The sequence below is a fragment of the Ascaphus truei genome, assembly GCF_040206685.1.
Source record: "Ascaphus truei isolate aAscTru1 chromosome 1 unlocalized genomic scaffold, aAscTru1.hap1 SUPER_1_unloc_1, whole genome shotgun sequence".
NCBI classification, from domain to species: domain Eukaryota; kingdom Metazoa; phylum Chordata; class Amphibia; order Anura; family Ascaphidae; genus Ascaphus; species Ascaphus truei.
In genome coordinates this window covers 83595-98091 of record NW_027453814.1, presented here as the reverse complement: position 1 = coordinate 98091, position 14497 = coordinate 83595, and the positions used below count along the sequence as shown (strand labels likewise).

The window sequence follows — 14497 nt, the reverse complement described above, 5'->3', positions numbered from 1 at the left end:
GGGTTTATATTGTGCTCACACCGCGCGCTCACACTCAGTAACACACACTTCTTCCCTTTGTGTCTCTGTGCTGAGCCGCCGCGCAGGTCAGATATCTGTGCCGGGGTTTATATTGTGTTCACACTGCGCTCTCACACTCAGTAACACACACACTTCTTCCCTTTGTGTCTCTTCTGTTATTACAATATCACACAGCTGATTATTTGGGGGGTGTACTTCGGAGATGGCCTGGGGAGGAATAGTTGCATTACAAGATCACACAGCTGATTTGGGTGTTGGTTGGGTGTGGGTGCAGTTCTTGTGTTGTGCATATCCCTGACTGTGTAAGAAGTAGGGTCTTGACTGGGTACAGTGTGTATATACACTCACACACTCACTCTGTACCCAGCCAAGACCCTACTTCTTACACAGCTCATCTCCCGAAATCCCTTGTAGAGTTGTTGTGGCTAAATAAAAGTGTCTGTATTGCAGGGCGTTGAAGACCAAGGGGAACACTCCCAAATACGGGCTGATCTTTCACTCCACCTTCATCGGCCGCGCGGCTGCCAAGAACAAGGGCCGGATCTCCCGCTACCTGGCGAATAAGTGCACCATCGCGTCACGCATAGACTGCTTCTCAGGTGAGCCGCGGATAGTGTGTGTCTCTTCCTCCTCTCGTGGCTTATCTTCTCGCACTTTGTATAGATGTTACTCTACTGCTCTAATGTTGGACCTTCTGCTGGCCTGTATTATTTGATTCGGGTTCTCAGTCCTTGGTTAGCGTTACGGTCCGGCCTGTGCTGGGCCTGTATTACTGGGTCAGGTTCTCGGTCCTTGGTTAGCGTTACCGGTCCGGCCTGTGCTGGGCCTGTATTACTGGGGTCAGGTTCTCGGTCCTTGGTTAGCGTTACCTGTCCGGCCTGTGCTGGGCCTGTATTACTGGGGTCAGGTTCTCAGCCCTTAGCGTTACCGGTCCGGCCTGTGCTGGGCCTGTATTACTGGGGTCAGGTTCTCGGTCCTTGGTTAGCGTTACCGGTCCGGCCTGTGCTGGGCCTGTATTACTGAGGTCAGGTTCTCGGTCCTTGGTTAGCGTTACCTGTCCGGCCTGTGCTGGGCCTGTATTACTGAGGTCAGGTTCTCGGTCCTTGGTTAGCGTTACCTGTCCGGCCTGTATTACTGGGGTCAGGTTCTCAGCCTTAGCGTTACCTGTCCGGCCTGTGCTGGGCCTGTATTACTGAGGTCAGGTTCTCAGTCCTTGGTTAGCGTTACCTGTCCGGCCTGTGCTGGGACTGTATTACTGGGTCAGGTTCTCGGTCCTTGGTTAGCGTTACCGTCCGGCCTGTGCTGGGCCTGTATTACTGAGGTCAGGTTCTCAGTCCTTAGTGTTACCGGTCCGGCCTGTGCTGGGCCTGTATTACTGGGGTCAGGTTCTCAGTCCTTAGCGTTACCTGTCCGGCCTGTGCTGGGCCTGTATTACTGGGGTCAGGTTCTCAGTCCTTGGTTAGCGTTACCGGTCCGGCCTGTGCTGGGCCTGTATTACTGGGGTCAGGTTCTCAGTCCTTAGCGTTACCTGTCCGGCCTGTGCTGGGCCTGTATTACTGGGGTCAGGTTCTCAGTCCTTGGTTAGCGTTACCGGTCCGGCCTGTGCTGGGCCTGTATTACTGAGGTCAGGTTCTCAGTCCTTGGTTAGTGTTACCGGTCCGGCCTGTGCTGGGCCCGTATTACTGGGGTCAGGTTCTCAGTCCTTAGCGTTACCTGTCCGGCCTGTGCTGGGCCTGTATTACTGGGGTCAGGTTCTCAGTCCTTGGTTAGCGTTACCTGTCCGGCCTGTGCTGGGCCTGTATTACTGGGTCAGGTTCTCGGTCCTTGGTTAGTGTTACCGGTCCGGCCTGTGCTGGGCCCGTATTACTGGGGTCAGGTTCTCGGTCCTTGGTTAGCGTTACCGGTCCGGCCTGTGCTGGGCCTGTATTACTGGGGTCAGGTTCTCAGTCCTTGGTTAGCGTTACCTGTCCGGCCTGTGCTGGGCCTGTATTACTGGGGTCAGGTTCTCGGTCCTTGGTTAGCGTTACCGGTCCGGCCTGTGCTGGGCCTGTATTACTGGGGTCAGGTTCTCGGTCCTTGGTTAGCGTTACCTGTCCGGCCTGTGCTGGGCCTGTATTACTGGGGTCAGGTTCTCAGTCCTTAGCGTTACCGGTCCGGCCTGTGCTGGGCCTGTATTACTGAGGTCAGGTTCTCGGTCCTTGGTTAGCGTTACCGGTCCGGCCTGTGCTGGGCCTGTATTACTGAGGTCAGGTTCTCGGTCCTTGGTTAGCGTTACCGGTCCGGCCTGTATTACTGAGGTCAGGTTCTCAGTCCTTAGCGTTACCGGTCCGGCCTGTGCTGGGCCTGTATTACTGGGGTCAGGTTCTCGGTCCTTGGTTAGCGTTACCTGTCCGGCCTGTGCTGGGCCTGTATTACTGGGGTCAGGTTCTCGGTCCTTAGCGTTACCTGTCCGGCCTGTGCTGGGCCTGTATTACTGGGGTCAGGTTCTCGGTCCTTGGTTAGCGTTACCGGTCCGGCATGTGCTGGGCCTGTATTACTGGGGTCAGGTTCTCAGTCCTTGGTTAGCGTTACCTGTCCGGCCTGTGCTGGGCCTGTATTACTGGGGTCAGGTTCTCGGTCCTTGGTTAGCGTTACCGGTCCGGCCTGTGCTGGGCCTGTATTACTGGGGTCAGGTTCTCAGTCCTTGGTTAGCGTTACCTGTCCGACCTGTGCTGGGCCTGTATTACTGGGGTCCGGTTCTCGGTCCTTGGTTAGCGTTACCGGTCCGGCCTGTGCTGGGCCTGTATTACTGGGGTCCGGTTCTCAGTCCTTGGTTAGCGTTACCGGTCCGGCCTGTGCTGGGCCTGTATTACTGGGGTCCGGTTCTCAGTCCTTAGAAACGTTACCTGTCCGGCTTCTGCGATGATGGTACAAATTTTTCGTCAGCAGCATAACACCTGCCGTGTATGTTGATAATCTCTCACTGAGCGGAGCCGCGGGTGTACTTTGTGCTGATTACATTAAAGGTGTAGTCCCTCTAACATATTGGGGTTACAGTAAAGAGCGCTCTGCCCTGTAACGTCTGTAAGAAATGTACATCGTAGGAAAGTCGCGCACACCGGAGATGTATCCAGAACGTCCCAGTCTCTTGCAGTGAGGGGGATTATGGGCGCGCTGTATGTCCCAGTCTCTTGCAGTGAGGGGGATTATGGGCGTGCTGTATGTCCCAGCCTCTTGCAGTGAGGGGGATTATGGGCGTGCTGTATGTCCCAGCCTCTTGCAGTGAGGGGGATTATGGGCGTGCTGTATGTCCCAGCCTCTTGCAGTGAGGGGGATTATGGGCGTGCTGTATGTCCCAGCCTCTTGCAGTGAGGGGGATTATGGGCGTGCTGCTGTGTCCCAGCCTCTTGCCGTGAGGGGGATTATGGGCGTGCTGCTGTATGTCCCAGCCTCTTGCAGTGAGGGGGATTATGGGCGTGCTGCTGTATGTCCCAGCCTCTTGCAGTGAGGGGGATTATGGGCGTGCTGTATGTCCCAGTCTCTTGCAGTGAGAGGGATTATGGGCGTGCTGCTGTATGTCCCAGCCTCTTGCAGTGAGGGGGATTACGGGCGTGCTGTATGTCCCAGTCTCTTGCAGTGAGGGGGATTATGGGCGTGCTGCTGTATGTCCCAGCCTCTTGCAGTGAGGGGGATTATGGGCGTGCTGTATGTCCCAGCCTCTTGCAGTGAGGGGGATTATGGGCGTGCTGTATGTCCCAGCCTCTTGCAGTGAGGGGGATTATGGGCGTGCTGTATGTCCCAGTCTCTTGCAGTGAGGGGGATTATGGGCGTGCTGTGTGTCCCAGTCTCTTGCAGTGAGGGGGATTATGGGCGTGCTGTATGTCCCAGCCTCTTGCAGTGAGGGGGATTATGGGCGTGCTGTGTGTCCCAGTCTCTTGCAGTGAGAGGGATTATGGGCGTGCTGCTGTATGTCCCAGCCTCTTGCAGTGAGGGGGATTATGGGCGTGCTGTATGTCCCAGCCTCTTGCAGTGAGGGGGATTATGGGCGTGCTGTGTCCCAGCCTCTTGCAGTGAGGGGGATTATGGGCGTGCTGTGTGTCCCAGTCTCTTGCAGTGAGGGGGATTATGGGCGTGCTGTATGTCCCAGCCTCTTGCAGTGAGGGGGATTATGAGTGTGCTGTATGTCCCAGCCTCTTGCAGTGAGGGGGATTATGGGCGTGCTGTACGTCCCAGCCTCTTGCAGTGAGAGGGATTATGGGCGTGCTGTATGTCCCAGCCTCTTGCAGTGAGGGGGATTATGGGCGTGCTGTATGTCCCAGTCTCTTGCAGTGAGGGGGATTATGGGCGTGCTGCTGTGTCCCAGCCTCTTGCAGTGAGGGGGATTATGGGCGTGCTGTATGTCCCAGCCTCTTGCAGTGAGGGGGATTATGGGCGTGCTGCTGTGTCCCAGTCTCTTGCAGTGAGGGGGATTATGGGCGTGCTGCTGTGTCCCAGCCTCTTGCAGTGAGGGGGATTATGGGCGTGCTGTATGTCCCAGCCTCTTGCAGTGAGGGGGATTATGGGCGTGCTGTATGTCCCAGTCTCTTGCAGTGAGGGGGATTATGGGCGTGCTGCTGTATGTCCCAGTCTCTTGCAGTGAGGGGGATTATGGGCGTGCTGTATGTCCCAGCCTCTTGCAGTGAGGGGGATTATGGGCGTGCTGTATGTCCCAGTCTCTTGCAGTGAGGGGGATTATGGGCGTGCTGTATGTCCCAGTCTCTTGCAGTGAGGGGGATTATGGGCGTGCTGCTGTGTCCCAGCCTCTTGCAGTGAGGGGGATTATGGGCGTGCTGTATGTCCCAGTCTCTTGCAGTGAGGGGGATTATGGGCGTGCTGTATGTCCCAGTCTCTTGCAGTGAGGGGGATTATGGGCGTGCTGTATGTCCCAGCCTCTTGCAGTGAGGGGGATTATGGGCGTGCTGTATGTCCCAGTCTCTTGCAGTGAGGGGGATTATGGGCGTGCTGTATGTCCCAGTCTCTTGCAGTGAGGGGGATTATGGGCGTGCTGCTGTGTCCCAGCCTCTTGCAGTGAGGGGGATTATGGGCGTGCTGTATGTCCCAGTCTCTTGCAGTGAGGGGGATTATGGGCGTGCTGTATGTCCCAGTCTCTTGCAGTGAGGGGGATTATGGGCGTGCTGTATGTCCCAGCCTCTTGCAGTGAGGGGGATTATGGGCGTGCTGCTGTATGTCCCAGTCTCTTGCAGTGAGGGGGATTATGGGCGTGCTGTATGTCCCAGTCTCTTGCAGTGAGGGGGATTATGGGCGTGCTGTGTGTCCCAGCCTCTTGCAGTGAGGGGGATTATGGGCGCGCTGTGTCCCAGTCTCTTGCAGTGAGGGGGATTATGGGCGTGCTGTGTGTCCGAGTCTCTTGCAGTGAGGGGGATTATGGGCGTGCTGTGTCCCAGCCTCTTGCAGTGAGGGGGATTATGGGCGTGCTGTGTGTCCCAGTCTCTTGCAGTGAGGGGGATTATGGGCATGCTGTATGTCCCAGTCTCTTGCAGTGAGGGGGATTATGGACGTGCTGTATGTCCCAGCCTCTTGCAGTGAGGGGGATTATGGGCGTGCTGTATGTCCCAGCCTCTTGCAGTGAGGGGGATTACGGGCGTGCTGTATGTCCCAGCCTCTTGCAGTGAGGGGGATTATGGGCGTGCTGTACGTCCCAGCCTCTTGCAGTGAGGGGGATTATGGGCGCGCTGCTGTATGTCCCAGCCTCTTGCAGTGAGGGGGATTATGGGCGTGCTGTATGTCCCAGCCTCTTGCAGTGAGGGGGATTATGGGCGTGCTGTGTGTCCCAGTCTCTTGCAGTGAGGGGGATTACGGGCGTGCTGTATGTCCCAGCCTCTTGCAGTGAGGGGGATTATGGGCGTGCTGTATGTCCCAGCCTCTTGCAGTGAGGGGGATTATGGGCGTGCTGTATGTCCCAGTCTCTTCCAGTGAGGGGGATTATGGGCGTGCTGTATGTCCCAGTCTCTTGCAGTGAGGGGGATTATGAGTGTGCTGTATGTCCCAGCCTCTTGCAGTGAGGGGGATTATGGGCGTGCTGTATGTCCCAGTCTCTTCCAGTGAGGGGGATTATGGGCGTGCTGTATGTCCCAGTCTCTTGCAGTGAGGGGGATTATGGGCGTGCTGTATGTCCCAGCCTCTTGCAGTGAGGGGGATTATGGGCGTGCTGTATGTCCCAGCCTCTTGCAGTGAGGGGGATTATGGGCGTGCTGTATGTCCCAGTCTCTTGCAGTGAGGGGGATTATGGGCGCGCTGTATGTCTCAGCCTCTTGCAGTGAGGGGGATTATGGGCGTGCTGCTGTATGTCCCAGTCTCTTGCAGTGAGGGGGATTATGGGCGTGCTGTGTGTCCCAGCCTCTTGCAGTGAGGGGGATTATGGGCGTGCTGTGTGTCCCAGCCTCTTGCAGTGAGGGGGATTATGGGCGTGCTGCTGTATGTCCCAGTCTCTTGCAGTGAGGGGGATTATGGGCGTGCTGTATGTCCCAGTCTCTTGCAGTGAGGGGGATTATGGGCGTGCTGCTGTATGTCCCAGCCTCTTGCAGTGAGGGGGATTATGGGCGTGCTGTATGTCCCAGCCTCTTGCAGTGAGGGGGATTATGGGCGTGCTGTACGTCCCAGCCTCTTGCAGTGAGAGGGATTATGGGCGTGCTGTATGTCCCAGCCTCTTGCAGTGAGGGGGATTATGGGCGTGCTGTATGTCCCAGTCTCTTGCAGTGAGGGGGATTATGGGCGTGCTGCTGTGTCCCAGCCTCTTGCAGTGAGGGGGATTATGGGCGTGCTGTATGTCCCAGCCTCTTGCAGTGAGGGGGATTATGGGCGTGCTGCTGTGTCCCAGTCTCTTGCAGTGAGGGGGATTATGGGCGTGCTGCTGTGTCCCAGCCTCTTGCAGTGAGGGGGATTATGGGCGTGCTGTATGTCCCAGCCTCTTGCAGTGAGGGGGATTATGGGCGTGCTGTATGTCCCAGTCTCTTGCAGTGAGGGGGATTATGGGCGTGCTGCTGTATGTCCCAGTCTCTTGCAGTGAGGGGGATTATGGGCGTGCTGTATGTCCCAGCCTCTTGCAGTGAGGGGGATTATGGGCGCGCTGTATGTCCCAGTCTCTTGCAGTGAGGGGGATTATGGGCGTGCTGTATGTCCCAGCCTCTTGCAGTGAGGGGGATTATGGGCGTGCTGTATGTCCCAGCCTCTTGCAGTGAGGGGGATTATGGGCGTGCTGTATGTCCCAGTCTCTTCCAGTGAGGGGGATTATGGGTGTGCTGTGTGTCCCAGTCTCTTGCAGTGAGGGGGATTATGGGCGTGCTGTATGTCCCAGTCTCTTCCAGTGAGGGGGATTATGGGTGTGCTGTGTGTCCCAGCCTCTTGCAGTGAGGGGGATTATGGGCGTGCTGTATGTCCCAGCCTCTTGCAGTGAGGGGGATTATGGGCGTGCTGTATGTCCCAGCCTCTTGCAGTGAGGGGGATTATGGGCGTGCTGTGTGTCCCAGTCTCTTGCAGTGAGGGGGATTATGGGCGTGCTGTATGTCCCAGCCTCTTGCAGTGAGGGGGATTATGGGCGTGCTGTATGTCCCAGTCTCTTGCAGTGAGGGGGATTATGGGCGTGCTGTGTGTCCCAGTCTCTTGCAGTGAGGGGGATTATGGGCGGGCTGTATGTCCCTTTGATCCGCTGCCGGTAACTTGCTGTCCTTTCCCAGAGGTCCCGACCTGTGTATATGGAGATAAGCTGAGAGAGCAGGTTGAGGAGCGATTGGCCTTTTATGAAACCGGAGAAGCTCCCCGCAAGAACCTGGATGTGATGAAGGAAGCCCAAGTGGAGGTGAGTGTCACTCTCGCCCCGGGGTGATCAGTGCCTGCTCTTATACAGAACCGTCCCAGCAAGCTGTAACCCCACAACCTCATGTGTCTAAAGGAGCGCTGCTGAGCATGGCCAAATGTGTACAACAAAACCTACAAATACCCCATGCTACAGCCAATGCGACAAAATACATGGTAAATCAATGTTGGTATTCTCATGAGGAAGGGTCATTTAGTGATATCCTTAGGCTGAAGCGTTATAAGCCAGCGAGTCACGGCATGACCAGTATGCAGCCACGTCACGGCATGACCAGTATGCAGCCACGTCACGGCATGACCAGTATGCAGCCACGTCACGGCATGACCAGTATGCAGCCACGTCACGGCATGGCCAGTATGCAGCCACGTCACGGCATGGCCAGTATGCAGCCACGTCACGGCATGGCCAGTATGCAGCCACGTCACGGCATGGCCAGTATGCAGCCACGTCACGGCATGGCCAGTATGCAGCCACGTCACGGCATGACCAGTATGCAGCCACGTCACGGCATGACCAGTATGCAGTCCTAACACTTCCTGCCACATCAGTAGCAGGTTTCTCCATGTACCTCTGCACGACGTCCATTGTGGCTGTTTCCCTCCACTGCCGAGGCAAAGGAGAATTTTCACGTGCTGTGCCCGCGGCTGGAGGCTGGCCGTGCTGTGCCCGGGGCTGCAGGCTGGCCGTGCTGTGCCCGGGGCGGCAAGCTGGCCGTGCTGTGCCCGCGGCTGGAGGCTGGCCGTGCTGTGCCCGGGGCTGCAGGCTGGCCGTGCTGTGCCCGCGGGGCGGCAAGCTGGCCGTGCTGTGCCCGCGGCGGCAGGCTTATTAGGCTGAATCCCCGGTCACGGCGGCGTGCGCAACACACCTTTATCAGGCAGGCCCCGGTGGTGTCTGTCGGGACTCCCGAAGCGCACGTGATCCGGTTACATGTTCAGATCTTATTCCTGCGCCTCTGGGATTTTACATGCAAGTGCAATACAATAAGCAGATCCCGGCCTCGCACGGCAGTGCCAGCCTCGGCGTTACTCCCCGGCCTCGCGCGGCAGCCTCGGCGTTACTTCCCGGCCTCGCACGGCAGCCTCGGCGTTACTCCCCGGCCTCGCACGGCAGTGCCAGCCTCGGCGTTACTCCCCGGCCTCGCGCGGCAGCCTCGGCGTTACTTCCCGGCCTCGCACGGCAGCCTCGGCGTTACTCCCCGGCCTCGCACGGCAGCGGCAGCCTCGGCGTTACTCCCCCGCCTCGCACGGCAGCCTCGGCGTTACTCCCCGGCCTCGCACGGCAGCGGCAGCCTCGGCGTTACTCCCCCGCCTCGCACGGCAGCCTCGGCGTTACTCCCCGGCCTCGCACGGCAGCCTCGGCGTTACTCCCCGGCCTCGCGCGGCAGCCTCGGCGTTACTCCCCCGCCTCGCACGGCAGCCTCGGCGTTACTCCCCGGCCTCGCACGGCAGCGGCAGCCTCGGCGTTACTCCCCGGCCTCGCACGGCAGCCTCGGCGTTACTCCCCGGCCTCGGCGTTACTCCCCCGGCCTCGCACGGCAGCGGCAGCCTCGGCGTTACTCCGGTGCGGCGTATCGTTCTTCTTACATTATGCTTCGCCGTTTCCATATCTGGACATTGAAGCATACCGCTGCCCACCGGACACTAATACCCCGTCTCCGTCCCAGGCCACGGTCGCTGCTTCTGAGATAAAGAGGAAGCAGGAGAAGAGGGAGAAGAAGAAAAGGAAGCGAGAGAAGAGGCGGCTGGAGGCGCTGTCTGCAGCGGGCGAGGAGGAAGAGGGCGACGAAGAGCCCACACCCAAGAAGGCCAAGGAGAGCGCTGAGGTGCGTGGGGTCTGGGGGTCAGTGTTTGTAGGGTCAGTGGGGTCTGGGGGTCAGTGTTTGTAGGGTCAGTGGGGTCTGGGGGCTCAGTGTTTGTGGGGTCTGGGGGCTCAGTGTTTGTGGGGTCTGGGGGCTCAGTGTTTGTGGGGTCTGGGGGCTCAGTGTTTGTGGGGTCTGGGGGCTCAGTGTTTGTAGGATCAGCGTCATGCCGCTGGCTGAGTGGGGGGGCTTGTCCAGCTGTTCTGGTTATAGCATGGGCAGAGTAACACTGCTGTACATTGGGTCCCTATAGTACACTTTCTTGCGGGGCACAGGGCACGGTAATTTGCCACAGGGGGTGCAGATTTTGGGATTAGGCTATGGGGGGTCACACCGGATATAGAAGTGGGGGGCTGGGGGTGTCAAACAGGATATAGGAGTGGGGGTGTCACACTGGATATGAGTGGGGGGTGTCACACTAGATATGAGTGGGGGGTGTCACACTAGATATGAGTGGGGGGGTGTCACACTAGATATGAGTGGGGGGTGTCACACTAGATATAGATATAGGAGTGGGGGTGTCACACTAGATATAGATATAGGAGTGGGGGGTGTCACACTAGATATAGGAGTGGGGGGTTGTCACACTGGATATAGATATAGGAGTGGGGGGTGTCACACTAGATATAGGAGTGGGGGGTGTCACACTAGATATAGGAGTGGGGGGTGTCACACTAGATATAGGAGTGGGGGGTGTCACACTAGATATAGATATAGGAGTGGGGGGTGTCACACTAGATATAGATATAGGAGTGGGGGGTGTCACACTAGATATAGATATAGGAGTGGGGGGTGTCACACTAGATATGAGTGGGGGGGTGTCACACTGGATATAGATATAGGAGTGGGGGGTGTCACACTAGATATAGATATAGGAGTGGGGGGTGTCACACTAGATATAGATATAGGAGTGGGGGGTGTCACACTAGATATAGGAGGGGAGGGGTGAGGTGTGCTAGAAACAGTTGAACCCTGGGAATATATTATCCACTGCCGTTGGGGCCTTGTGCTGAAGCAGGATGGCAGTGGGTGTAACCAGTGCTATAAATAACTTGTGTAACTGTCTGTGTGGGGTTTGGTGGGAGTAACCCGAATGTATGAGGGTGGGGGGGTTGTGACCCGAATGTATGAGGGGGGGGGTGTAACTCGAATGTATGAGGGGGGGGGTGTTACCCGAATGTATGAGGGGGGGGGGGGTGGGGGGGATTAGTAGCTGGGGATAGAAAGACGTTCCCCGCCGGAGCTGTTGGAAGTGATGTTAACATTTTACTCCTGACAAGAACTGCTGGAGGTAAAAACTGATTTAATGAGGCTGATCCAACGCGCTCCGGCGGCTGCTCCAACGCGCTCCGGCGGCTGCTCCTTTCACACCAGTTTGTTTATATCTCCTATGTACATTTAACACCAAATGCAAAGTGCTGTTTCCAAGGTCCCAGAACCCCATTCTGTGCTTCCTGAGCGCCGGCGGCGTTGGGGTACGCCATGTCTGACACGGCCAGCGTTGGGGTACGCCCATGTCTGACACAATGTTTCTTCTCTCCCCTCCCCCAGCAGGAGGAGTCTGGGAAGAAAAAGAAAAAAAAGAAGCTGGAGGAGGCGGCGGAGGTCTCGGAGAACGGCGTAAAGGAGGCGTCTCCGTCCAAGAAGAGAAGATCCGTCCCGGCAGAGACGCCGCAGTCCAAGAAAAAGAAGAGAAAGTCCAGACAGGAGGAGGACGACAGCTGAGTACGGAGCGGCAACACAGGGTGTCCCGGTCCTGCTGGGACCCAGAGACTGAAACCCGAGGCTCGGTGATTATCCGCGGGGGCGAGGGGGTCACCCGTCCACCCGTCGCCCGAACCATTATCTTTTCTTTTGCGAAAGGCTCTGTACGTGCAGAGAATCGGAGGCTCGGACCCCAGGGCCTCAACCTGTCCAGTGGGATAAATGTAAATTACGTTCTTATTTCCTAATTAAAGTTTGTATAAAAATTCCCCACTGTCCGTGTCTCCCTGGTTTCTTGTAACCTGAACATCTCCCCCCCCCCCCCCCATGTCTCACCCGGGACTTTGTATTTAATCTGTGGGACACCTGTATATCATTATTTTTTTCATATTGATTTTTTTTTTTTTTTTAATGGCTTTATTTTCTATATCTTTAACTTTGGCATGTTTATCACTAGAAGTTTCATGGTTTGGTAATCTGGCCCAGCGGTACCGGTCCAACAGGAAAAACACTAACACAATGAAACGTACAAGAAAGCGCTCTTCCTACATAAACAACTAGTGCGCCGTGATTTAACAAAACCTGTTCGGGTGCGACTCGTGCGCAGTAGGATCCCAAGTCATTTAAGAGATTGGAGAGGGGTATTGGCCCGGTATTAAAGGGGTTACACCCCATATGACCACCCCCTGACCTCACATGGGAGGCAAGGGGTTAACTGGACTGCGGTCCAGGGATGCGGTTTTTACCTTGCTGCAACATGAAAATGTGTGTTCCCCTGTTATAAGGTATGATCACCATGACAGCGTCTGCACCACACACACACTGGGATCCATCCGGGAGGACAAGGGTTAATAGTTAGAAAGTGATTATAGCCCTTTGTTCAATGTTCCCGCCTTTTCAGGCACCATTTTGCAGGGTCCCATAGGCCGCCATTGCAGCTTCATTCATTTCAATGGCGGATCTAGCTTTTTTGGACATGTTCCCCTCGAAGACCAGCAGGTGACGTCCGAGAGGAGGAGCGGTAGTTTCTCATTGTAAGTCAATGGGGATTCCTCGACGCCGACCTCCAGGAACAGGTTGGCAGCCATCCAAACCGCAGAAGCAGATACTTTGTCTTTGAAAAGAGCTTTATCACTTGGTTCAAGTTAAACGACAATTGGTGTGGGAATTTAGGCTCTAGGGCACCCAGAAATAAAATACTTTTTGCCCCTAGGAACCCCCACACACACACGACACCCATCGGGTCCGGGAATGAGGGACCCCCGTAAGGGGTCATACTCGTGAAAGGGTCGCGCCATTGACTCCAATGGCGGCGCGGAGGCCCCATTGAATCCAATGGCGGCGCTGGCCATTGATTCCAATGGGGAAAAGCTGATGGCGTTAAAACGGCCAAGTCCAAAAACGCAAATGTGTAAGTCCATATCTCCGGTTTTGGGAGGACCAGAGGGCTGGGATTTGGGTCGCATGCAGCCACGGTTCCGGCATGAATACATGGCCATTCCCAACCCTCTCCGACGAACCAGACTGAGTGTGGGCAACTAAAGAATTGTGTTTTCCCATAGACCTCAATGGCGGAGTTTCCCCATTGAAAGACTATAGCGGCGGGCCCCATTGACTTCAACGGAGGAGTTGCACCATTAAAGCCTATGGTGGCGGAGCCCGTTGATGTCAATGGGAAAAGAGTGAAAAACCGAGATTCATTTTTTTTTTTTTTCAAATTTTTTATTGGGCATTGTTAAATTTCACAAAATTACAGATACATAGATTATTTTGGCCTAATACAAGTTTTCACATTTTAACAGGTGTAGGGGGAAAGCCTCAACGTCCCCTTGACCCTCTGGGGTCTGCAGGGGTGGCGTGAGTAGAAACAGAAAGGGGGGGGGGGGGGGGATTGCTCCCCTCCCCGGCATCCTCGGCTAGAGCCCTTGTTCTATCTTGATTCCTTTTCTGTTGTTTACGGGGTGTTTCAGCGTTGGTGTGCCATTTGGGTCAACCAGGGGTCCCATGTTTTGTTGAAAGAGGCGGTGGACCTTTTCAAAAAGGCTGACAGTTTCTCCATTTCCATCACCTCTTGCACCCTTTTTGTTACCGTTTGTTTGGAGGGGGGAGACACCTTCTTCCAGGCGGCTGCCACCGCACACCTAGCCGCTGTGAGAATGAGGGAGACTAATTTGCCTGTTGGTCGGTCCAGCGTTTCTAGTGGCCTGGCCAAAAGATAGGTCAGCGGGTCAATGGGTATTATGAGATCTGTGACCTCTTTTATTCATTTTTGTATTGTATCCCAGTATTTCTGAATTTCCGGACATGTCCACCAGATATGGGCCATGTCCCCCTTTTGACCGCAGCCTCTCCAGCATAGATCGGAAGCCAGGGGGTAGATTTGATTTATTCTAACTGGGGTATGATACCAGCGGAACAATATTTTGTATATATTTTCTTTGATTGTGGTACATATGGAAGTTCCTGAGGCAGTTTCCCAAATACTTTCCCAATCCTCTCGGTCTATAACTATATTCAATTCTGCTGCCCAATGTAGCATATAGTCGTGTGTGGGGGCTTCAGTGGCCCTTTCTAGTTCTGCACAAATTTGCGTTATAAGACCTTTCTGGTGGGCTGTTTCTCTACAGAGCTGCTCGAAACCGGTGAGAGGGGGAAATTCCAATGTTGGGGATAATGTTTGGATAAAGTGTCGAATTTGTAGGTACTTGAAAACATTCAACCCTACTATTTCATATTTGGTTTGTAAGTTTTGATAACTCAGGAACTCCCCAAGGCTCAAGAGGTCGGCAACCGCTCTAATATTTTTTGCTTTGAATTGATCAAATTGTCTGGGCTCACAGCCAGGCGGGAATTTCGGATTTTTATGGATTGGTGTAAATTGGGAATGAGGTGTTGTGAGCGTAAATTTGAATTTGCATTTCGTCCAGGTCTCCCATGTGTGTCTCATCGGGCCTAATTTGAATTTACTATTCTGCATGTCCTCTCTGTTCAGGGACCAGAGGCAAGCCGGCAGTGAAGGCGTTCCGGCATAATGCGTTTCTATATCTAGCCAGCAGTATTGG

At 55.4% G+C, this 14497-nt stretch overlaps 1 protein-coding gene and 1 non-coding gene across 2 annotated transcripts in view; both read left to right on the top strand.

Moving 5' to 3' along the window:
• The window catches only part of NOP56 (NOP56 ribonucleoprotein), a 28007-nt gene extending 16303 nt beyond the window's left edge, over window positions 1-11704 (top strand). Inside the window, exons 7-10 of the mRNA XM_075580430.1 lie at window positions 455-620; window positions 7734-7855; window positions 9537-9695; window positions 11283-11704. Coding sequence (XP_075436545.1) covers window positions 455-620; window positions 7734-7855; window positions 9537-9695; window positions 11283-11456 — 621 coding nt within the window. The 3' untranslated portion in view covers window positions 11457-11704. The remainder of the gene's footprint in view (window positions 1-454; window positions 621-7733; window positions 7856-9536; window positions 9696-11282) is intronic.
• Window positions 10979-11050, top strand: LOC142473249 (small nucleolar RNA SNORD57). The gene has a single exon (XR_012790010.1). It is a non-coding gene; the product is annotated as a small nucleolar RNA SNORD57 (small nucleolar RNA).
• Window positions 11705-14497: the final 2793 nt, after the last annotated feature.